General features: G+C 36.3%; 2 protein-coding genes across 2 annotated transcripts in view; one reads left to right on the top strand and one right to left on the bottom strand.

Moving 5' to 3' along the window:
• Window positions 1-25,806, top strand: part of Suclg2 (succinate-CoA ligase GDP-forming subunit beta) — a 243,642-nt gene that overhangs the window by 135,233 nt on the left and 82,603 nt on the right. Inside the window, exons 8-9 of the mRNA XM_019205106.2 lie at window positions 10,587-10,748; window positions 12,824-12,966. Coding sequence (XP_019060651.1) covers window positions 10,587-10,748; window positions 12,824-12,966 — 305 coding nt within the window. The remainder of the gene's footprint in view (window positions 1-10,586; window positions 10,749-12,823; window positions 12,967-25,806) is intronic.
• LOC117283626 (protein Churchill-like) lies at window positions 18,486-24,776 on the bottom strand. The gene is made up of 2 exons (XM_033757044.1): window positions 24,660-24,776; window positions 18,486-18,863 (listed from the first exon to the last, which is right to left on the bottom strand). Exons 1-2 carry the CDS (start codon window positions 24,774-24,776, stop codon window positions 18,486-18,488), a joined length of 495 nt encoding a protein of 164 aa, XP_033612935.1.

The raw sequence follows: 25,806 nt of genomic DNA, 5'->3' as shown, positions 1-25,806 counted from the left end.
TGTGCGTTAACTAAAAGTGTAAATAAGGTCTAAAAGGTGTAATATATAATGTGAAATAGGAAGAAAAGGGACAAAGGGGAAAGGGAAATGGGAATAATAGTGGAAAGGAAAGAAGGGGATGGAATTAATGTGGGAAAATAAAAAATATTGTAAACAAAGTCTTTGTAGATTGGGAAGAAGGAAGGGGTTGAAGGGGAGGCAGGGGAATGGGTCAAAAATAAGAACCAAGATGGATTATGTACAGGTACAGATTTCCAACAATGAATGACATATTATTTACAGTAAATGTACCAATAAAATTAATTTTAAAAATATTGTATGGTTTACACCAATGACCATCAGATAAAACTCTGGGCTAGGTGCTCAAGGTGCTCATATTAAGAAATAGTTTTGAAAATTAATGTGGCCATAAACTTTTCATTATTTTACATAGTTCCTACTTCTTCCTTTCTTCTCTATTTTTTGAACTCATATACCAAGAATTCTTGTCTATAGCCCTGCAAAGTTAGTAGTCATCATCCCCATTTTATAGAGAATTGAACTTTTAGTGTGACTCCACCACAGGCAGCTAGATACCAGAACTAGATTTGAGTCCGTGTCTCTCTGAGTCTGGTTGGTTCTGATATGAGAAACTGACCTAGAGCAACTTGCCTTCTTTTCTACTTTTTCTCTTTTAAAGTATTAATTTGCTTTCCTCAGAGTGATTCACAAGGATTTTCCAGTTTGGAAGTACCAGTCAAAATTTAGCCTTCATTTAGTGTCTGATAATTAAATCAAGAAATAAAAGAGAAATTCAATATGAGAGTCCTTAAGGGTCAAGTATTGTTTTTCAAGCTACTATGCATATGCACCCTGGCTATTTCATATTTTAAAATAAAAGGAAAATCAGCTATGGGTTAAAAATCTGGCTGCAGTATTATTTTTATCCAACCCTTTGGGACTTAGTCACAAGGTGTGGTCTGGCAGCAAGGAGCTGGAGTGACCCTTTTCTCTGAAGGTATTTAAAAATCTCATGCATTCTGAAGTTTACTTTTTAATTATTAAGAGAAAGGATAATTCTTGAATTTTTTAAAGGAATCATTACAAAACACATTTGATATATACAATTCATTAAAACAGAATTCTAACATGATATATTAAGAGCAGAATTATCTTTAGCTATTAATTTGTTCATTGTACCATAAAAGTTCAGCTATTGAATTATAATCACAATTAAATAAGTGTGTTGGTTTATAATTCTAATGAGCAGTAGTCAAATTAAACCCAATTAGGAAATGGTGATTAATATCCAAATGTACTAATTGATCTTCATCATTGTCACAGACCCCTAAAGCAGTTCTTTATTTAGGAGCTAATGTAACAGTAATTTATATCTTAGACATATAGATAACCTTTATTTTTATAATCTGAATATTTAAATTATTTCCCTCTACATCATCACTAGCAAACCATTTAGCATTAAAGCTTTCATATTGAAACTTTAATGATTATTCTTAAAATTTAAAAATATAAGGAGCTCTGCATTGTACCAAGCATTGTTTACTTAAAAGCTTTTCATTGAACCAACTCTTGGAGAATTTAATCAGTCTTCCATTTCAGTGAGGAGCTTCATATTTGTATATGTTTCCAGAACACTCAGTTAAATGAAGAGCAATGCACCACCTGCCTTGCAAGCGCAGGGACCCGAGTTCAATCCTTGGTACCAAAAAAGAAGAGCAATGGCCTTGGTAATATCTAAGCTGTTGAGTCACCCTTGGGGAATGTTTGACATGGAGAAAACCACAGTTTGTGAAGGGATATGGTTTAAAGAATACAGTTTGGTACTGTGGACTTCAATATAGTAACTCATAGCTAGGATTATAGTGACAGAAACCTGCTGCCCCTGGCTTAGTTTTTGTTTTAAAGTTTCTGGAAGTGAGGCAGGGCACTGGTTTTAAACAGAAGTCTCAGTGTGGACTGGCTATTGGTCTCTGGTCTCCTTTCCCTGCCTGCTACTTATTGACCTTCCTCAACCATGTTTTAGGTAGTTGGAAACACAGATAGGTCCTAGGACTTACCCTTCTCCCTCTGCAACCACAAAAACCCCTTGGCACCATTTTTATCTGCCCTACTCGAGTCCTATGTCCATGCATAAGCCATTGCTAAGCAAGAACCACGTGTTACAGGAGAGACACTGTCTCCCCATGGAATAAAGGGCCTGAGCCAAAACATGACTACCAGGATAAGCTGACCTTTACTGAAAGAAAAGTAAACCATTAGGTGAATAATCAAAGGGAGGTCAGCTGTTTTTTGCTTGCTTGCCCAATTACAGTGGCAAATTAATTCATTAAACTTGTGGCCAAGTGAGACACCAATGTTTTATCTTTGTAGCTTTTTTGTCTGCCTATCTATCCTTTCCTTCATTTGCAAAGCCCCTGTGGGATTTTCCATATGTATTTCATTTCTTTCTGCTGCTAGCCAACTCTTCTTCCTGCACAGACTCATTTCTTGGGTATGTTTAAGGCAGGGAGTCCTTAGGATAAGCATGTTGTCTTCCAGGGGAAATTAGCAACCTCACAGTGTGGAGGGTGATACTATTGGCATCCAGTGAGTAGAGGCCAGAGTGTACTGCATGATCCTTGAAAACAAAGAGTGATCTTGTACAACCTGTCCATAGTCTAGGGAGTAAGGATTCCTGCCTCCAGGCACCTTCATTGCTGGAGTTCAAATCCGTTATTGAGTTAAAGAAATGAGACCTAATTTGCAGCTTTGACTGTGTAGCCACAATTCCTTGAGAATGAAGGCTGAGTGATCGGAAGTTAACTGGCACATCAAATTCCTTTCTTTCTTTAGATTGATTTCTCTAGATAACCACCCTGTTGCTTTGTGTTAGTAAGTGCCCATGTTGTTGGTGGGTGTTTCTCTGTTTCTGTCTTTATACAGAAGACTATTTTCAAGAACATTTTCAGATCTCTCCGTCCCCCAATCCTCTGCCTGCCTCATATCTATTTTCTCTTTTCCCAGCAACTCAAGAAAACTTTTTTTAAAGTATACAACTTTTGGAACATCAATGTTTCATGGAAAGTGAGATTAATTTTAAAGTGTCAGCATTTTAAGGCCCTTTTGGCAAGGCGTGTTTCAATAGCACATTTTGATTATCATGAATCAAATGCAGCACATTGCTTGAAGACAGATTATTTTTCAAACTAATTATGACAGTCTTATTTCCTGCTGTTTTTATGTTTCTTTTATGTGTAATACTCCCCTCTGAAATGTATTTTTCTTTTGTTTAACTCTGTGGCACATTCTTCTGTTAAAACGCTTGGGTCAGAGGCCTTGGCCTGCCAGTCATGTTCTGCATCGAGGTGGTTCAATTAGCAGCTCTCAGAATCTCACGCCACTAAACAAAACAAGAAAACACCCTATGAATATAAGTACCATAGCTTTCTTTGATACTTGTTCAGAAGGAAAATTCATTTGTATAATCTATCAAGCATGTAACAATGTGCTTTTGATGGTGAAAATTGTTTTATAAATATTAATAAGTATGTTTTTTTCTCCCACTTTGTACACTGGCCTTTGTTCAAGATGAATTTTTTATGGAATTGGGGTTTCATTAATGTGACATTACAAATACTAATGTCTGAACCAATCTCAACTTTAAAAATACATATTTTTAGCATAGTTGTTTTATGAAATGAAAAAGCTAAAGTGTGAGCAAGCAAGTTTATTTTATAGTCCTGCTCTTGAAACAAACATTCATCTGTTTCTGACACATCAGTTCTGGAAGTGCACAGGAAGGGTGCTATAGGGGGTAAATAAAAGTCTGTCTGTTCTCAGAGATTGCCTACTCTTTTGTGTGGCTTTTATTTTGTTACACATTTTTAATTTCACGTTGGGAGTGCACTTTTTCTAAGTATCCCCTTCCCTATAAAAACCTATAACATCTGTAACTTTTGTCTCTCAGTTGGTTAGAAGAGGATGAAAATGTGGTGACAACTATAACTTAGTAGGAGTTCACAAAATTTTTATGTAAAAGGCCAGTTAATAAGTATTTTGGGGGCCTGGGCCATGCAGCCACTATTGCAATTACTCACTCCTGCTGTAGTCTTTGGCAGACAGCACAGCTGATCTGTAAACATTGAACATGGCTGCCTTTCAGTAAAATGGTAAATACAAGAATAGTCCATGAGCTGGTCTGAGAGACATACTTGTCCACCTTGGCCCATGTCCTCTTATGTGTCTTTATTGTGCCAGTCTTTCCTTAAACTGGCCTTATGCAAAAGTGTGATATATAATGTGACCAGAGAACTCTGTTTTACCTCATTCTTTAGCCAAAAATTCCCCTTTTGGTCAGTTATGATTCTAAAAATGCCACCCATTAAAATTCTTCTCTTTGGGACAGTTTTTGTGTATTTGGAAAATGGCTTTATTGAATAAGAGAGATAAATCTGTATTTATGAAAATTCCTTTAGATATTCATTAATATTTAGTCTAAACAAAAGTCTAGCATTATTAAGGGAATGAGGAATGCACAGGTGATTTTTAATAATAGGAAGGAGTTCCACAGACTGAGCTGTAATAATGGGCAGCTCTAAGTATGAAACAAGCACATGTATGCAGGAGAATGGTGATGGTAATAGTAATAGCCTGTGAATGCCTCCTCTCCATGAGGCTTAAGAGCTTTGCAAACAGTCTGTCTTTCCATCAATACCATACAGTAGAAAATACTCTGACCCCCATTTTATAGACAAGGTCACTGGGTTTAAGAGAAGTTATATGCCCAGACTAGCTTGCTAGGAAGTACCAGAGTTGTAATTCATATCCAAATGTTTCGATGCCAGAATCCATATTAAGTGGTCAAGCTCAAGGAAAGGCATTTAGGCAATGGACCATTATAGACTGCAGCAGTAAGGCAGGAAGGCCTTCCTGAATTTTGTGTAATAGGAAAAAGCAAAGGAGGTATTTTTTCAGGCTCAGCACAACATTTCTGTGACTAGTTGTGTTTTTCCCTTACTGACCAATTCTCTGAGAACAGCTGAGTATCCTGCAATTCATTTCATTTCTTATACTACCTATAATTAGAGTGAGATCCCACCTGTTGAGGGCTCAGTCTTACAGAAATGCCCTAAGTCTCTGGTACTTCTGACCAACCCAACTGGTTATTAATTTGGGAGTTCCCAAAATGTCCTTTATCATTTGCTAGAACTCATGGAAACACTTTCCTTACTATTGTCACTTACTGTAAAAGCTCATTTAAAGGACAGAAATGAAAGCTTTCATTCTAAAATCAGGAACTAGACAAGGTTGTCCACTGTTACCACTCTTGTTCAGTATATTCTGGAAATACCAGAGCATTTAGACAAGAGGAAGAAATAAAAAGAATAAGAGTATGAAAGGAAGAATTTAAATTATCATTATTTACTGATGACATGTTACTCTACATAGAGGGGACTCCAAACTCCACCAGAAGACTTTTAGATTTGTTAACCAAATTCGGTGGCATAGCTGGATACAAAGCCAACACTGGAAAGTCAGTAGCCTTCCTGTGCAAGAATAACAGACTTGTGAAGAGAGAAATTAGACAAACAACACCTTTCACAATAGCATCCCCCCAAAATTAAATACCTAGGAATCAGTCTAACAAAGGAAATAAAAGACCTCTACATTGAAAACTACAGTACACGGAAAAAGGAGATTGAAGAGGATAACAGACAATGGAAATATATCCCTTTTTCTTGGATAGGAAGAACGAATATAGTGAAAATGGCCATACTTCTAAAATTGTTATACAGATTCAATGCAACAGCATATTTCACAGAATTAGAAAAAACAATCCTAAAACTCATTTGAAACCAGAAAAGACCTAGAATAATAAAGGCAGTTTTGGGCAACAAATGCAGGGTAGGGAATATCACAATCTCTGACTTTAAATTATACCACAAAGCTACTGTGATTAAAAACAGCATGGTACTGGCAGACAAACATGGGGATCAATAGAACAGACTAGAGGATGCAGAAACAACTCTAGACATACTCAAGGCATACTTATCTTTGAAAAAGGAGCCAAACACCTTCACTGGAAGAAAAAGTAGCTTCTTTAATAAATGGTGCTGGAAAAACTGGTTTTCTACATGCTTAAAATTGACCTATGTATTTCACCACACACTGACCTAAAATCAAAATGAGTCCAGTTCTGTTTTATTAAAACAGAAACAATAAATCTGCTGGATGAGAGGATGGGTAGAACACTTGAGGACATAGGAGTAGGCAAAGACTCATGAACAAAACCTAGACTGCATTAGAAATACTACAAAGCATGAACAACTGGGACCTCATCCTATTGAAAAGCTTTTGCACAGCATGAGAAACCACCAACAGAGTGAAGAGACAACCCACAGCATGGAAAAATTATTTTATCAGCTATTCATCAGATGAAGGACTACTATCTAGAATATATAAAGAACTCAAAAAAATCAGAACCTACAAATTTAAAGATCCAATCCAAAAGTGGGCATCTGAAATGAAGACTTCTACTTCTCAGTTGAAGAATTAAAAACAACAAATAAATACATGAAAAAATGTTCAACATCACTAATTATCTGTAAAATGTTGAGATTCCATCTCACTCCAGAAAGAATGGCTGCTGTCAACAAATCAACCAATAAAAAATGGTGGAGCGGCTGTGGGGAAAAAGGAACCCTTCATTGTTGGAATGCAGACTGGTGCAACCACTGTGGAAATCATTGTGGAGATTTCTCAAAAAACTCAAGCTAGAGCTTCCATTTGACCCAGCTATTCCTCTTCTTGGTATCTTCCCCAAAGAATTAAAAGCATCAGACCACAGCAATATTTGCACTCCTATGTTTATAGTGGCACAGTTTGTAATAGCTAAATCTTGGAAACAGCCCAAATACCCATCAACTAACGACTGGGTGAAGAAAAAAAAATTTTTAAATATATAATAGTGTACTGCTGTGCTATACAGAAATATGAGCTTCAGACATTTATAGCTAAATGGATGAACTTTGAGAACATACTCCAAAGTGAAATATATGGGACACATGTTTAAATACTGCACTGTTTCTCAGGTATGAGAAACTGAAATAAGAATATAAGGACTGAAATGTATAATGAATGCTGGGAAATGAGAAGGAAGTGTTTGAATGAGAAGGGGAACAAGGGAGGAGGAAGGGGAAAGGGAAGGCACAAGAAAAAAAGTGAAAATAGGAAAAAATGGAAACAAAGCTTTTGTACATAGAGGGGAGGGAGCTTCAGGGGGAGAATGGAATAAAATAAAATTTATTTTAAAAAATAAAGGGAGCCAGGGATTTAGCTCAATGATGCCGCCACCTGCCTCGCAATTGCAACATCTCAAGTTCAATACCCAGTATGTATAAATACATACATACATACATACATACATAAAGGATAGAAATGAATGGCCAAATGAGTTATATGAGAAGGGGCAGGGGAATTCTATGCCTTTTCCAGGCAAGCCAGCCTTCCATTGAGTGCCTTCGTGTGTTCAGTATCCTAGAACCTGTTTGAACACTGCAGTTCAGGGATTCTGATGGAGGCCTGGTCACACAGAAATTATCTATTGTTAACTCATTGTCAGGACCCCCTTCACTTCCTAGTGGACAGCAGTTCTAAGCTTCTAACCATAACTTTTTCTCTCAGCTGATCAGCCCTCGTTCAGAAGCCCACCAAGAGTGACCTCATCAGAACAAAAGATTCTGTCTCCCAGGGGTTTAAGAGTTCGTCAGTAATCACAATTGAAATCAAAGTATTAGAGCTAAAGATTCACCATGTGTCAAGTTTTAGGATTTCTATCTGAAGAATCAAAGGTGAAAACTAAAGTCAATATTTTTATTATAAATTGCAATATCACAGACTATAATATTAAGTAACTATGATAAAATGCATCTAAGAAAATCCCTAAATCCTTAAAAAGTGCTTTTTCTTCTTCCCTCCTCTAACAAAGTGGGGCCTTGAAGATAATAGTTTGATTCTGGACCACTTTTCTTAACACCTGAGTCTCCTTCCTTAACTTCACTTTGGTGCAATATTTTTATCTTCCCAAAGCTCTTAGAGTTACATACATTGACCTATGTTTTTCAGTTTTCTCTACAGAGAGACAAGAGTTAGCAAGGAACCATAATAGATACACACATCCCCTTTTCCTACAGTTACCCTCTTCCTACTCTGCGTTAACTGTCAGGTTTTCTCATGGTGCCACCAAATAGCAAATTCCTTTCTGTTTTTGGCATGTACATCTTATGGCAGGAAAGCATCTTTTGAAAATTGGGTTTTGCAAGCATTTAGTGGAGACTGCTTTCTGAACTTTGCATACATATCCATGAATTATCCACTCTCTCAAGCAGCTTGTAACTGTAGTCTTTGTTAGGGGCAAAGATTAACGTGGAACTATTTTGATTTACTGGTTTATTGATCTTGACCAAGAATTCTTTTATTTGAAACTCTTCACTTAGAAAGTCAATTTGATAGCCTTTGCCCATTCATTTTGAAGGTGTCATTTACAAGTGCTCTTGCCAGTGAGTAATGGAGGATCTAAAATTACTAATAAATTAATTATAATGTACGTATAAACCTAGTGGAAAGCCAGGAATGAAGCTGTTTTTCTGTTGATTATTATACTGGTCATTAACTGCTGAGAAAATGCCATTGTAGCAAGCAGAAAACATTGGTCAGTTCCTTTGGTAATTGTAGGGCTCCATCATCATGATTTCATTATTCTGGAAAGTAATTACCTATTCACTCCATGTATTCACGGTGTGTGGGCAGAGTGGTTGGGCATTTTGTGGTAAGACCAAGGACTCAAGCTAAGACTGAGTTAGGTACAAGATTCTCTTTTGTCAGTCAGTGAGTGTTTAAAAGTAATTTGTGATCTGGATTTGTATTTATGCAAAGTCTTCTTAAATGTTAATACATCAATGTTCTATGCAGATTTATTGCAAAATGTTTGAATCTTTTCTTAGGAAAATGTTTAGAGAATATTCTGCCTAGACAGGAATGCAAGTGTTTTCTTTTTCTAGGAAGCAAGTAGAATTAGCAGATTATGGCCATTACTTTTCAGTGAGCCATTAATTCAAGGTGATTGTTTCTGTTTCTAGGGTTTAGTACCTGTCAACAATGCTGGAGGGATAACCTTAGTAAATCTTGATCAAAAATGCCTGCCTATCAATGTCCCAAGTCAAATAAAGGAATATCACCATGGCATGGCATGAGAGCCCCAGTTTCTATTTTGAGGGAGAACATAGGTGCACTGGAACCTACCTATCTATCTATCTATCTATCTATCTATCTATCTATCTATCTGTCTATATATATATATAAAATCAGTATAACCACTCTGCCCTTGCTGTCATTTCTTTTACCCCTGAAGAAGTGCTCCTTTAAATCCAGGGTGGTGCCCAGTCCCTCCCTGTCATGGAATGTGTTTGCTCCCAGTAAATGTTAGGAATCTCACCAGCAGCATGGGTGGGCACCATAGCTCTCTCGGTGCCTGGTACCTTCTCATCTAACCAAGAAGTCTTGGTCTCTTAGTATTTTACAATTTGAATCAAAGGAATCATAAGGTAGATCTGTACAAATTGAAGAAATGGCTATAATTTTAGCAAATTCCTAATCATGTAAATCAATAAATTAGGGATTTATTCTCATTGTTATAAAATAAAAATTACAAACAAAGCCCATAGACAAACTAGTGTTTTGTTTTTAACAAGGTTACAGAATTAGTATGCATATTGAAGATCTTTGAAAGGATAGATTTCGAGTACTCAAGGGAGGGAGGGAGGCTGAGAAAAAGAAAAAGGACAAGAAAACAAACTGAGAAGCAGGTAATAATGTTGATTTGTTTCACTATAGGAATGCTTCCAAAATATGTGTATCCAAACATGTTGTACATCTTAAGTATATTAAAGTGTTAAAGCTTTTTTTTGTTCTTTGTTTACCGGACATGGAACTCAGGACCTTCTGCTTGCAAGGCAGGAGGCAGCGTCACTGAACTAAATCCCCGGCCCTTAAAACTTTATTTTAAAAATATTTTAAATAAGACAAGTTGCAGAGTTCGGGATTTTAAAAATAAGTGGATTCTGGCTCAGAATTCTTTCCACTGTCTTCAAAATATTGAGGACACGGTGCTAAAATTTCACTTTGCAGTGTCAGAAGGACAGAAAAGGATAGAAGGATTCGTGTTAATGTCTCTTTTACATAGAAGGGAAAAGCAATAATCAACAGTTAAATAGTAAAAGTAAGGAATATGGTAACAGCTAATCAAAGCTATATGTTATGCCAATCTGTGGCTTTTAGCGTGGCTAATGACACCTTCCAATGCTATTATTGTGAACACAAGCCAAAAGAGATAAATTACTATGCTGTCTATTAGAATATAAGTCCCTTGAGAATAGGAGCCGTGTTAGCCTCACTAATCCTGAAGTTCAAAGGTCAAGAAAACCACAACAGTTTCTCCTGCCTATAACATGAGAGTTAAATATCTCGCCTTTCCCCTGTGCCTGCCACCCTGCAGAATTTAATTAAAAGATATATTCAGCTGTGTTCCTCTTGCTTTTTTGTTTATTTAGTTGTCTGTTTTGATGCCAAGATAAACTTTGATGACAATGCTGAATTCCGACAAAAGGAGATATTCGCTATGGATGACAAATCAGAAAATGAACCCATTGAAAATGAAGCTGCCAGATATGATCTAAAATACATAGGACTAGATGGGAACATTGCCTGCTTTGGTAAGCATTTATATTGAGGGTTTTTACAGAATTCATCAACACGATTACTAAATGCTGTTTAAGAGTAGCAAGTAAACATGAGACTTTTGCAGCTGAACGATTTTAGAAAATAGTCTAGTATCTTCTCAAAGTTCATTTTATCAGTGGTCACTGGTTGAAAGCAGTTTCTCTTCTCTGGTGTACTATTGAGATTTTAAGTGGGATAATCCTTTGCTGTAGGAGGCTGTGCTAGACATTATATTTAGTAGTATTCCTGGCCTCTGGGTGCTATAACAGCCACCAGTTTTGAAAATAAAACATGTCTCCAAATTTCTGTGGTACTGAGAATTACCCCAGTTGACAACTACTGATTTAACACATCTGTTAAACTTTGCTTAGTAAGTCTCAGAATCTTTACCACCCAAGTCAGTGGTAATGGGATAGGAACTATTGTGAAATTTGGGTTTAAAACAGAATTCCTTTTTCAGATGAAGGAGAAGAGGATATAAACCTTAATAATTTTACTAACACTTCAGATTTTATAGTTCTAATGACAATATGCTTCATTCATTACACTGATTTATTAATAAAACAACTGATTCCATCATATTCATCATAAATTTGTGAAAATGATTTATTCAGCCAAAATAAGAATGGGCCTGTAGAGGCAATATAATTTCAGTTATTGTCCACAGCTTATAATGCTGAGATTTATATGCTCCTGACTTAATTGCGTAAGACTGTATTTCTGCTAGGAACAATTCATTCACTCGAAACTAAAGTCTTCATCTTAGTGGAATTAAAATTAAAAGGATTTGTTACTCATTAAGCCAACAGTATCATTTATTCAGAACAGAAGAGACCTCATCCAGTAGTTTGTTGTTCAATACAATAGAAAATAACATACAATTTCAAGTGATACCAAAATCACTTGCTTTATAGTGGAGCAATAACTACAGTGTACCAGATCACACACATCATTCTGATGTGGATGTGCTAATGCACTCTCAATATTCATAGGCATTGGGAAAGAAAAAAAATAAAATGATGTGTTTAGAACAAATTAAATTCATATTCTTTGTAGCCTGTGTCAAACTATGCATGATTTGACCAAGTAACATTTTCAGAAATTACGATTAACACGTGTTGTTTCAAATTGCTTTAAGATCTTGTGTAAGCAATTTTTATTTTATTTGGTCTAAACATAATTAATTTACTCACAGTTCATAGGTTTGTCTGAGAAATTCAACCTAGAGAATTTCTGCTGTGCTGAGAGTTTTTTTGGGCCTTCCAAGTTGAGGAAAGTAATTCTATATAATTAAGCAAATGAAGTATAATTGGTCAATAAACCTTAGCTCTAGAAAACAAGGATTTCAGTTTTAAACCTCATTTGATTTAAGAAAAACTGTAACGAGGTTGGTATTTTTTGGTTCTAATTTTCATAATTGGTCTGCTAATAAACATTTCATACATTAAAGAGGAAGAGAGGGATAGGAATATTGACTTTGGTGCTATCATTGGTTTGTTTTCCTAGTTTATCTGGATAACATCATATAAATGTGCAGAGTTGCACTAAATACAAAATAGTATGGAGACCTATTGAAGGTGGGATCCTGTGGTTCAATCCCAGAGGGATACTTCATTCAAAGGTGCATAGTTTCAGCAAGCAAAAAAAAAAAAAAATGTTTAAATTCTCCTCTTTACCGATATCTCAAAGTTCTAGCAACTTCTCATAGCCTTTTTCTCCCACTTCAAATTATCTTAAACTTAGGCTTTCTAGACCCAGAACCTGCTCTTTACTACAAGTACAGATTGTTTAGTTCCTTAACTCTTCTTTTTGTTTCCTAGACTGATTTAACATCTCAAGACATCTTTCTCATTTCCATTTATTTTTTGCTTATTCTTTGAATGCACATTTCGTCGATGCTTTATCATAAAAATATATGCACTTACCTGGTTGAACTGAATGCCAAACAGGATAGAAATTTGCTTGGGAATAATAAGGCTCTCTCACTAACGTTGGGCTGGGAGAATGTTTATGTAACCTCTGTTGCTGCTAAATTTACCTTGCCATGTGTGCTATTTGCATTTTATAGTGAATGGAGCAGGACTGGCGATGGCCACATGTGACATCATTTTCTTGAACGGTGGGAAACCAGCCAACTTCTTGGATCTAGGAGGCGGTGTAAAGGAATCTCAAGTGTATCAAGCATTCAAATTGCTCACCTCGGATCCTAAGGTAAAGTCTCTTTGTAGAGTCATTGGCTGTGTTCTGATTTCTCACATTGAGAGCTGCCTGTGTGCTACTGCTGAGAATGAATAAACTGACGCAAGTGTTTTACAGCCCTAGGTGGAAATCCTGCCATCTGCTCTTGTAGTACATGGTGATTGCAACCCTCATCTTGCGTGAGAGGCTTGTAAACAGCCATGAAAATCTTATTTCAGAAGCTGTGCTTACAAAGTCTTAGGAGGTGGAAGTAAATGAAAAAGATATAATGTGTCAAACAATGAAGCATTGGTTGGAAAGAATGTATTTTGAGCACTTTACATTGACTCCCCTAGTCCTATGTTTACTTGAGTTAAAGAGGACTCAGCCTCACCTTCCTTCCATAACAATGCTAAAGGTATTACTTATCAAACCAGAAAATGTAGATTTTAGGATCCTCTATTAATGTGTATAATACAAGAATGAATAATGGCCTCACCTGCTTCTGTATGCCTTTTAATTTTCATCTTTGACCATTACAGTTTGTAACATATGCACTAAGTAGTAAGTTTCATATTTTCCATTGTTGCTTCATAAACATCTTTTTTTCTTAACTAGGATGTAACTACCATACTCATGCTAGGTACATTAAAGCATGTGAGAAATATTTGATCAATTAGTTTAGTGACCAAGTTCAATACCTGTTTGCTTCATTTCAATTCCATTTGCTCAGTTGTCTGTGATGACAAGGTTTATGCACATTATATAAAAAAATCTACAGTTTTTCAAAAAGAAGATGTACATGGTTCTCAGTTTTATTTACATACTTATGAGGCAGACATGTGCCACACCAATTTGATACTAAACTCTGAGAGTCAATGAGACCCTGTATAAAAACTTTTCTTGGTTACTAAAATATTTAAAGACATGGAAAATCTGAATCATCGTCCAGAAAGTCATGAATGAATATATCATACCAGAGTTGCCACCCCTCAAATATAGTCTGGTCTTAATTTGGAAGCTGTTCACTAGTAAATATGCTGACAGTCTATTTTGTTTCACATGCATAAAATTTTGTTTTGTGTTGGTTAGTATGCCAGTTTTCTTGAGTTTTGGTTATCTAAATGTGACTTACCTATGTTTATGTTCTTTTATTCTGATTTACAAAATAAGTGGTAGTGTATTATTGGCTACTTACTTCAGCCATGAAAAAAATGTATTTGCAGAAGATTTTTTTCTTTGTATAAGCACATTCCATCCATTAGATAGAACCATTATCAATTGCTCCCACATCATTAATTCATTTATCCTTTCTTCCTACTTTCCTCTAAGGGAAGAATCATTTTCCTCCCAGAGATTCCCAAACTAACTGAAGTCTGTAAATATTATGGACATGACACATAGCTTCTCTGGCTGTTTGTACTACAAACTACCCACAGGACAGGTGCCTGCAATGAAAATACTTAACTTTTAGCATCTGGCGAAATTCACTGCCAGTAATAGAGAGCCACCAAGGGATTGAATCTACCAGGACAGTCCTAGGGTTTTCTTTGAAATATCTTTTCTTAGTGGTTGATCTTGAATTTTAATTCTGCAAAAGTACAAGCTGCAGTGGAATGAAAAATCACTTGCAGAGCCATTTTTGTTATTGTTTTTTAAATATCCACTTCAGAAATTTTGGCTTTACTTTATAGAATATTTTTTAGTGCTAAGAATATTTAAACTTTTTTGCGATTGGCTGTCATTTGGGTAGATAAAGGTATGTGGGAGTTATTTTTCTTATGCTATATCAGGAAAATGAATGCATAGCTCATCTCACAGTACATTTCCCAGATCTTGAAATTTCTTAGCCATTTAAAAAGCATGGAAATATAATGGGTATTTTCAACTCTGGCATTGTTTCACACAATTCAAAGCACAGAGTCTAAAAAATAGTACAGATGAGTTGATTTGGTTTTGCACAGAAACTGCTTGTAGTTCTGGCAGTAATTATATTAACTAGAACCCTGTCTACCTGACAGAGGTAGTAGTTTCCCAAGAGCCCAAAGCTAATTATGTCAAAGGCATTGATTTTCTTGTTAGAGATAAGAATTAGTTGAATACACTGAAACTCAAAATTACAAAAGGCCTGTTAGTGGTAAACTTAAATCAACTGATAATAGCTCTTTGTTTGTCATATATAGAACATAATTCTGTTGATCAGGTAATAAACAGCATCATTCAAGAATAATATTTCATACTGACATGTTTCCACTCATGTTAATCAAAGAGCTCAAATTTGTGTTACTTTTGAATGCCTGTGAAGCCCAAATACAGATTTTCATTTGAATCTGCCAGAAATATCTTTAGTTTTTGTATACCACCCTAAAATGAGGGTCGTTTCAAAATAGCTCACTTACTAAACAGGATTCACATGAAGTATATCATTAAATATTTCATATTTCTTTCATTTTCCAGCTGGGCTTGATAAGAGAGAAAGATAATAAATTTTGTTCTGCTGCTGGTAGAACATCTTATCTACTTCATTTTGATTTACAGAATTCTAAACTCTTAAACTAGCAGGGAGTTATAATGGGATAAAATAAGAAATACAAGTACAGTTAGAGGAGTCTGTTAAGAATTTGAACACACTTAAAAGAAAAACATTACAGAGACTCTTATCCTTGGGCTTTTGTTTTTTTAAGTTATGCTTGGGCTTTCGTCTTTAATTTTGAGCTTAGAATTCCAGAGGTGTACAAAATTAGTACAAAAACTTCAGACTATGTAAAACATCTTGTGCACCTAAATAAAAAAGGGGGCCAGTTGGCATGCATCCCACCAATACTCTACTCTGTTAGCTAAAGTCAAAGCAAATCTGTTGGCTTTTGGCAGCCTGATTTTGAAAAGCAATAGTACATGAGTGGTATTAGGGAAGGTACCCTGCTGGATTTGACTGGACTTCCTGGTTTACATCCAACTTAAAGTCATGTTTTTAGAGCCTGTTAGATGCCCATAAAGAAATATGCTACCTAAGCACCAAATTATTGTAAGGATGAAAGGGTTCTCAATAAGGCTCCAGAGCCTGACTTTATGGGTTTAATCCTGTCGTTACCGCTTAGGGTTGTAGTACCCTGAGCATGTTATTTAACTTGTATGTGCCTTACTTTCCCCTCATTTACAAACTGGCCATCGTTGTATCCTCCTCAGTGGGTTGTTTAGTTAGTGAAGTGAGTCACTTTTATGCACAATTTTCCCATTTAAAGGGACAATAGTTTTAAATGACTGTATCATTTTTAAAATTTAAGAACCTTTTCCATGTAATGCACATACAGAACAGCATTATGTAGTGAACATACCCAGGTAACTTTCAGTTAGTTCAATAAATAGAGAAAGACCAGCCTTCTAGATTTTGCCACATCCTTCCACTTTCTTCCCAAAGGCAACCACTGACCTAATTTTGAATAACATCAGTTTGTTTATATCTGTTTTTAACTTAATATAATTGGAATCATATACTGTCTTCTCATTTGTGCTTGCTGCTTTTCACTTCACTTCAGTTCTTGTGTGGGTCACTCTGTTTAATCTTAGTCATCCTAGTAAGTGTGTGGCAGTATCTCATTGTGTTTTACTGCCTTTCCTTCATAATTAATGAGGTTGAGCATATTTCATGTATTCATGTATTCATTAGTCATTTGGATATGCTCTTTAAAATTCTGTCGACTCATTGGTGAAGACATGAAAATAATATCCCAAAGCATTGTCAGCTTGGCAAACATTTTTAACACATAATGAAAACTACAGTTTGTGTTATCTTTTGTTAAGTGTTTAATATTTTTTGCACTTTTTCATTGAGTATAGTTGATATATTTAAGGTATATTAACCATGTTTAGCGATACATGCATGTTATGAAGAGACTACTACAATCGAGGTAATTACCATAGTTAATCACTTCACATACAGCAGTTCTGTTTCTTTTTTTTTTGTTCTCTCTCTCTCTCTCACATTGAGTTTATTGGTACTTGTTAAGTATACAGTACAGTCACATTTATCTTTGGGATCTTGTACCTTTACATGACAGATCTTGGTTCTCATTTTTTCCCCTTATCCCTGCCCTCCCTTAACCCCCTCCACTGTTCCCTATTTACAAAGACTTTGTTTCCGTTTTTCATTTTCTCATATTTTTTCTTTTATTTTCTTTCCCCTACCCCTCCCACTTCCCTTATACCTTCAGCCCTTTTCTTCCTATTTCACATTGTCAATTATACAGTTTGGATCTTATTTTACACTTTTAGTTTTTCCCATACAGCAGTTCTTTATTTCTTCTTCTTTGAAACATTTTATAGTAGCACAAGTCTAAAATATCAAGTACTTAATTATCTAAAACTTAGATTTAGATTAAATGTACATTCACAGAAATGGCAGGTGTCTGGAACAGGTTCACTGATGTTCGATGTTAACTGCATGTATTGTTCTAAAATTGATGGAAAGTTAAAATGATTCAGTCTCTTGAAATAATTCCCTAAACAGACAACTGAGAAAATACAATTTAATAAAAGGGGAATTGAATTCAAGCTTGAAAGAAGCACAAAATATCATTTAATTTAAATTGGAGAAGAGGTTAGCCTTTATAGTGCTGTGGTAAAATGCTTCAGGGCCTATAGAAGTTGAAACCAGAAAAGTAAAATCATAGGCCATGTTTATAGTATGAGGTTTATGCAAATAATACTTTGCTTTAATGTATTTTGGGGTTCTTATGTTCTATATAGCTCATTTTTAAATTATTGCACATTTAGAGGACATTTACATACAAACCAGAATATCTTTTCACCTGAATTCTTACTTATATCAGAAGCATGGAGCTGGGGATTTAGCTCAGTGGTGCCGCGACCTGCCTCGCAAGCGCAAGGTCTTAAGTTCAATCCCTGTTATATAAAAAAAAAAAAAAAAAGAAGAAGAAGAAGAAGAAGCATGGAGCTATTTCAAGGCAAATTGAAGTACTTCACATTTTAAAGTTTATTTGAACAAACAGCAGTTCATGAATTAGGCAGCTATAGACCAGAATCTGGGGCTCCACTGAAGGAATGTAAAGAGAACGTTTTTCAAATACAAATGCTGAAGTACAGTAAAGAAAATATTTGATGACAGTCATACAGTTCCCTTACTTGGTCTATTCTGATAGAAATTCCTACCTATAAAGTGGTAAATTATTTGGTGGCTTTAGTTCAAGTTACGGAATTTAGACAAGATTTAGGTCTCTAGTGTGGCCTCACTGGCTTTGTGTGGCCAGAAGTTCTTCAGGTCCATCCTCTGTTTTAATATATTTTAACAAAGCAGAACTCATTTTTCTATATCTTGCATTTATTCTCTGAAATATCTGGTCTGCAATGAATATTTACTTTCTAGAGTGATGGAGTTCTTGTAGGAGTTTATTTTCAAGTGTAGTGTCAACACTTTATAGAACAAGAGCATTATTTTTGAAATGACTACCTCACATTCTTTTTTTGAGACAAACCATCAGGCTTGCTGTATTGGTAAACCAACACAAAAGAGTCACAACAGAAGTGGAGAAATCTTAGAATAGCAGAGTCATTTGCTGAGGGTCATCAGGGAGAATACTGACAGTATCTTCAGCTATGCCACATAACAGACACAGCATGGTATACTCCTGGAATTCATCCACGGTACTGAATGTATACTCATGCCCGGCCACTGCATGATGACAGTTCTTACACAGATGATCATAGGTGACTGTTTCTTCTCCATCTTCCTCTTTTAGGGATTTGTTTGTGATCAGCATAAAATCCCACTTACTGCACACTGCACAGCCTGTAAAGTTCAGTAAGAAAGATCCATTCTCCAGACAGGTATTACCCCGGTTGGGATATTCCTTCTCCACACAGTCCCCTACACATTGCGATGCAGTTGACCGAGAACGTCCTCCACCACTTCCCTACCTCACATTCTTCATCCTACAGGCCTGCTTGAAAAAACATTTTAATTTCATATAGAGTTGAAAAAAATTAGAAATCCAGGCAGCCATTCTTTTTCACAATAGTTTACCTGATAATCTAGTCTAAGAAGAATAAAACTGATTCCATGAGTATGAATTTGTAACACATTCATTAGTCTCCTCTTCCATTTAGAAGAGCCTTTTTTATCTTAAAGCATGTTTTCATTTTTAATTGATACGTATAATCACATATTTATAGGTACATTATGATATTTCACTACATGTATCCCATGTGTAGTGGTCAGATGGGAAGGAATGGACACCACTTTGTGTCAGCCAGAGAATGGAAAACCTGCCATCTTTGGCCTCTTGTCCTTCACTTATTGAACTGGTTTCCCTGCTGCTGTGAATTTGTAGGTGTAGATTTTGTATTTCTTTTCCAGATGTCCAGTTGATTTAAATTTCCAAGAATGGGTAGCTCCTCATGCCCATCTCATACTTGTTCCACATTACCTGTCAATACTTACCAATAATAGCTAAGTCCTAGCATTTGATTGCTATCTCACACACAATTGGTGTGTCTGATAGCTACTGCATTTTCAAAACATTCCTAATGAAATACTCTAAATCTATTTTCATCCTCCTTGCTGACATACTTTCAGAAACAATAAAAAATAAGGTTGTGCTCTCTACTCTGCTTCACAAAAGTCAGATCTAAATAAGCCTTATTTTGTTTCAGCATACGTGATTTAAAGAATTTGACAGACTTTGTCATTAGTCCCACCTGCTCAGTAATTGATTATGAAGCATATATTCAAGAAGCCTTTGTAGACTGTTAAAAGAGAAATGGCCCTCTAATCAAATTATACTGTCAAATGGAATGGAAATACATTATTAATAGAAAAGCTAAGGTTTGGAGTTTTTAAAGTGTTATTGAATTGAGAACAAAAATGGTTGAAAGCAGCCATTAGAAAATAGAGCATTTTCTGGCAAGACAATTAAGTCGTGGCCAGGAACATGTCAGGAATTCTGAATTTTATGGATAGTAGAATGGCAAGACATATGAAAAGTTCACTGTTTCATTTTTGAGGTGTTAAAGAATAAGGCTAGAAACCTGTGTTTCAGACACGCTAGTGACTAAAAATCTCTGATTCTCTACTATCCCCTGAAGGTTGGTTGTGGTCCATTGAGGTGAGCCCTCATGGATTCAGAGCTGAAGATAACTGTGCCTCATGCTTCGGTCACTGCCAGGGAATTAGGAATTAGGAAAGATTGTCTTGTTCTGAAATGAACAACATGCCCATCTGGCTCATCTTGAGAAATTGGTTTGCTTCAGTGATTTGCTGAATAGTCATTTTCCTCTTTGTTTCAGAATATTTTATAAATAATAATCTCCTTTTCTATAATTATTAAATTAGAATAGAAATATAGAAAAGTATATAAAAGTGGATCAAATTACATATGTATCTTGAAAAATGAATACAGAATTTTGAGAGAACTAGTATCACATAATTAACAATATTATAGAGCTTTTTTTTTTCAATTTATGTTTTTTTCTGTCCTTGTATAGTTCTCTCCTAGATTTTCAGTAGCCTGTGTGGATATACAATTTAACTGAGTTTGTTTTGTAACTTTGCAAAGCTCTTTTTACTCATAACTTCACATACAGTTTAGATTACTCATGTTAGATAAATTTCTAAAGACAGGAGTTACAAAGCACATACGATATCAAAGTTTCCACACTTGTGAATTATCTCAATGCTAGTGGAGGACTATAGAGGGCTGTCACCAACAAGAAGAATGTCCCAGTTTTCATCATTATTATGGGCCATCATTACTCTTACTCTTTGCCAAAGTGATTATTTTTCTTTTATTCTGCATTTTTATTGCTTCTTTTATGAGCTTCCTGTTCATGTCATTGGTCTACTTCTGAGTGAGAGTTCGGTGTTACATCATTCCTTTCCCTATGATTTTTAGTACAGGGAGGGTGCAGGCTTGAAGGAACAGGCCATTTTTATATGTGTTGTCACTCCTTCGTCACAGTTTCTTGCCTTTTAGGCAAACGTTTGATGTCTCATAATAGATTTTGTGTGCCTGAAGTACTATTTCGTGTAGCATATATTGAGACACTTCGTGCACATTATTTTTGTAATTATTTTCAGTTTCTTATGAAACCTTTATTAATTTAATTTTTTTGAATGAACCAGGATACTGTTTTAGAATCTCAAGACAGAAGATGGTATTCTTTCCAGCTCTTTCCACTAAAGGAACATTTCTCTGAATCTGATTTGAGGCATGATGAATATTGCAATTTGAAATGGCACGTTCTTCTAGTTAGTAATAAGATTCTTTGTTCTTTCCAAGGAGTGTTTTTAGAAGTATTGAAAGAATTTCAATTTCATAGTAAGGTAACGAATTTTTTTCTCCTAGTGTCCTTAGTATATCTAGTCCCTGATTCCTTGTTTAAAAAGTTGTCTGTGTGATATAATTTATTTGTAACTCCAGAAGTTATTTATAACTCCATGGCACTGTCAAGGTCATTCAGAAAAGTGCATAGAGTGGTGAAAAATTCTACCTAGGCACACTTTCCCTGCAGAGATTAATAAGGCAGATTTCTACCTTCTTGTCCCACTTTGTTAGTGTAAACAAATGTCCATCTTCACAGTCTCTGTAGTGCCTTATTTCCCACATTTTCGTCTGTGCATGAGTATTGTGATTTCATTGTTGGCAGACAAGCATAGTGCTGAAGTGCAGGCTAGTGTTCCTGAGCAGAAGAATGTCACGATGGTGTGTTACAGAGAAAATACAGGTGACGGAGAAGCTGCATGCAGGCATGGGTTCTAGTTCTGTTGGTTTGAGTGCAGTGTTAGGAGGTAACAAAATGTATAAAGTATGCTTACACTGAAACACGTAGAACAAGGTCATGAAATGATGAATTGACAAACACATGACCAGACACTCCGAAGAACCTGGCCCTGTATTGCACCTAAGAGCAATGATGCCGCATTCACTTAACTGAGCATCTGTGCGTGGATAAATCATATTTACTGTGGATAATGACACTGCCTGTGCAGTGTTCGGATAAGGGTTTGTAGCCTTCAGAGATATTATGATACAGAGATTCCATTTTCTTCTCTTTTTATAAAAAGATAGGAACTTTGAGCCTGAATGCAAAATGAAAAATCTTCTCCTTTGATGGTTTATGTTCATTTGGTTCTCAAAAAGAAAGATTTGATTGTGACAGCTTATGAATGTGCCCTTCATGCTTCCAGACATCTCCTCATACCTTTGGATTCAATGAATGAAGTTTGAGGGAATTTTACATGGTTTCTTACTTTTCAATTAAGCATGATTTTCTTGTAAATTTTCATCCCTTTACTTCATACATATATGTATGTTTATATATTTGAATATCATCATCTTTTGTAGATTCACAATTCCTGCTAAACATATGAGATAAAATGTTTCTGATTTTATTTCCATAATACAACCACTGTTATAATTTTGTTGGGATTTTCTATCAGGATTATGTATTATTACATGATAAACATATTAGCAATATTATTGTTGATTGGTCTCTGTGACCATCATTGTTGTTAGCCATATTAAATACCAGCCAGTTTAAAGGCAACTTGTGATTTAAAATGTTATTTAAAGAAAACTGACAACTAAAATTTCTTACAGCCGAGTACAGTAGAGTTAATCCTCAAATGCAGTAGAGACAACTATGAAAAGCATCATGGTTCTTACTATTTCAGTAACAATTTAAAAAAGCGTTATAATCTAGGACAAAGCTAGATACAGACAAAGTGGATACTTGAATCTTTTATGCATGTCTCTCAATGGCCTATTTATTTGAGTTTGTTTTAGTTATATCAGAATTTATAGTGAGTTGTTCATTAATATATGATATACCCACTCAGAGTTGTCTAGATGTTGACCTAAGAATTTCAGAGGTGGCTCTTATTATAGCTTTTCTTATCTCTGTGACAAAATCCCTGACACAACCTAAGGAAGAGAGATTAATTTAAACTCCCAGTTGCAGAGGGCTCCGTCCATGGTCAGCTGGCTCCAAGGCAGAAATGTCATGGCAGAAAGGCCTGGAGGAGGAAAGCTGCTCAATCTATGGCAACCTGAAAACAGAAAGACAGGGAAGAGCCAGAGTGAGACACAGCACCAGTGACCTGCCTCTTCCAAGAGGGCCCCACCTCCTAAAAGCATATTAGACTGTGAACTCATCAGTGGTTTAAGCCACTTATGAGTATAGAACCTCCAAGACCCAATCACCTTCCAAAAGCCCTACCTGTAAATACATGAGAAAACTTGGCCTAGGGCTCCTTCCTGATTGTTCAGGTATCAGTTCAGTTCAGTGGAGTGAGGAGAGAGTGAAGAGAAACCTTTATTTTTCCATGCTTTCTTTTGCTAGGATTCTGAAATGAATCAACATAAATTGTTTTTATATGAATTCTCACCAAACATTTTTTACTTTTTTTTTTCCTCTGCTTTTTTCTTTATTGTTACATTTTAGGCACACTCATCATTGGGATCTTGTACCTTTACATGGTAGATCTTGGTTCTTATTTTTTCCCAATTCCCCAGCCCTCTCTTCACCCCCTCTACCTTCCCTGTTTACAGAGACTTTGTTTCTACTTTTTTCCTTTTCTCTTATTTTTTCTTTTCCCTTCTTAGCTTTAGAAACATTTTGTCTTCGTAAAGCAGCAAGATGTTTCATATGTACTTCTGAGATGTGTCATTTTAACGGCTTTAACCCTCATCGATGTCACTTTAGTAGTAATTTATGCTGATCTCCCTTTTCTTTTCCGTGTAATATTTACAATTTATAGTACTCACAGCTTAATTATCTCTTGTATTCCCTTACTTTCTAAATTCTTTAAATTTGTTTATAAATATTACTTTCTTTGCCCCCTCTTAAATTCTTCTTGAAGCCTTATGAGTAGACTTTTAATTTATTCTATATTCTTTAAAAAATAGTTTAAGGTACAGTTCTTTCTTAAGTTTTTCTCCACTCGCTTATCTTTTGGGTGATTCCACTCTTGCTGTACACTTCCTTCTGTCTTATTACTCCCTAAAATGTTTTTTCTAAACAACTTGTATTGTCAGTCCATATTTCCTTCTTGCCACATCAGTCATCTAGCTGGATGTTCTCATCCAGGAAGAGAGGCATCATGAGTTAATAAGCCTTCCTGCTGAAACAATTCCTTTCCCAGGCTGGAAGCCAGTACTGTGTGTCAGGCAAGACTCCGTAATGTCATGGGACAGCCTGGGAGGGAGCATAGTCTGTAACTAGCCTTTCCCTTCAAGGTCAAGCAAGCAAGGGAGGGAAGGATGTTTTTAACAAAGATAAGATGAGGTCCTGTTTACCAGGCAGAGGCAGTGTGTGCAAATTATAGTTATGCAGGCAGAAGTGTAAAGTACAAGGGCCTTACCTGAAAGCAGCATGTTGACAGATAACAAGAAGCAATAGCATAGGAAGAAATTCCCAAATAGCCTTTAAAAATCCTCTTAACAAGTAGTCTAAAAAAATTACACCCTCATCTCCTGGTTGGGTGCAGGGGTCAAGCTCATTCATTGCATGCAGAAGCATGTTTCTAGGGAGACTCCATACTAGGCAAGTAAGTAAGGCAGGAACTCAGTCATGGGAACAAATCAGGTGTCCACCATGAGGCCAAGGTTCGGTTTTCGTTAAGACTGACTCTTCTGGGGTAGCAGGGGTCCCCAGCATGCTGGAAATCAAGAGGAGTCCTCCAGATCGCAGGATGACTAAACTGCACATACCCGTTCAGAATCATCGGCCAACAGGAATATGTGAACTGTGTGCGCATGCTGAGCACTGTTGGACGCCAAGGGAAAAGCCACGAGTGAAATAGGGTGTTGCTCTGCTTGGGCTCCCATCTCGGGAGAGACCAGCTGAGCTGAGTGAGCTAACAAGTAAACAGATACACAGCGTGAGAGCTGATGCTGGGCATTAAGTGGCAGTGTTGTACTTGCTAGGTTGGAAAACAAAAGTAAAAGGGGGCTTGAGAGTGTAGAAGTTTATTATCTCTGAGAGGTTTGTTTGAGCAGATTTCTGGTAGTCTACCTTGCAGAAATGTCACAGCTCTTCCGTGATTTGAACTTGGGGTTCGTGGTCATGACATGAATGCTACCCTTGAGACAGTCTGTCCAGCGTTTACTGCCCTTGGGAGCTGCCCTCCTCTCCCATTTCTTTTATTATTTCTGCACCAGCTTGTCCTAACAATACAGCATTGTGGCTTACTTTATTAACAGACTTCTAGAGAGAAAGAAAAAGGTTTGTCTGTTTGAACAGTTGATGCTGCAGCTTTACTCTAATTTGGGTGGCATCTCCCTCGCAGTCAGAGGACCTCTCTGAACTTGCCTGGATATTTTATCTGCACATGCAGCACCCTCTCCCAAGGATGCTCTTTTACCACCCTTGAGGTTTTGTGAAATGGAGCACATCGAACATACAAATTAGTATTCCTGAGGGCCACCTGGCACAAATCCAAGTTAATTATTTTTCTTCAGCTTATCTGTTCTTTCATTAATCGTTATCTGTAGGCATTCTTGACACATCCCTTTTTTGCAATTAGAACTCAGTAGAGTCTTTTTAAACAAACATTTAGGTGCCTGCTCTGATACTCAGAGGTTGTAGGATCATAAACAGCGAATAGATAATCCTCTTGGAGCTTTAACCCTTGACATTCTAGACTCTGCTTGCTTGCTCATCTCAAGCAGTACATTTCTCCCAGAGATGGAAGTGACTTAGAAAGCTCAGTATGTCACTGTGTCCTAAGACTGTTGGAATTTGTGTAGCAGGTAGAAGAACTGCCCACTGTGTAATGTACTTAGGTGATGGTTTCTGATACTTGTCTGTGTTTTAAGACTTGTGGTCAGGTTTTGGAAGTGGAGCTGATTCTCCATT

Source organism: Fukomys damarensis, unplaced genomic scaffold, assembly GCF_012274545.1.
Source record: "Fukomys damarensis isolate Sample0158 unplaced genomic scaffold, DMR_v1.0_HiC HiC_scaffold_28, whole genome shotgun sequence".
NCBI classification, from domain to species: Eukaryota; Metazoa; Chordata; class Mammalia; order Rodentia; family Bathyergidae; genus Fukomys; species Fukomys damarensis.
This window is presented reverse-complemented; position numbering and strand designations above follow the sequence as displayed.

Bases quoted from the DNA above. Each gene is read 5' to 3' on its own strand.
- LOC117283626 (XM_033757044.1), bottom strand. From the start codon at position 24,776: ATGGGAGCCCAAGCAGAGCAACACCCTATTTCACTCGTGGCTTTTCCC. The intron at 18,864-24,659 runs GTATGTGCAGTT...AATGTGAGGTAG, and splicing joins TGGCCGATGATTCTGAACGG to GGAAGTGGTGGAGGACGTTC.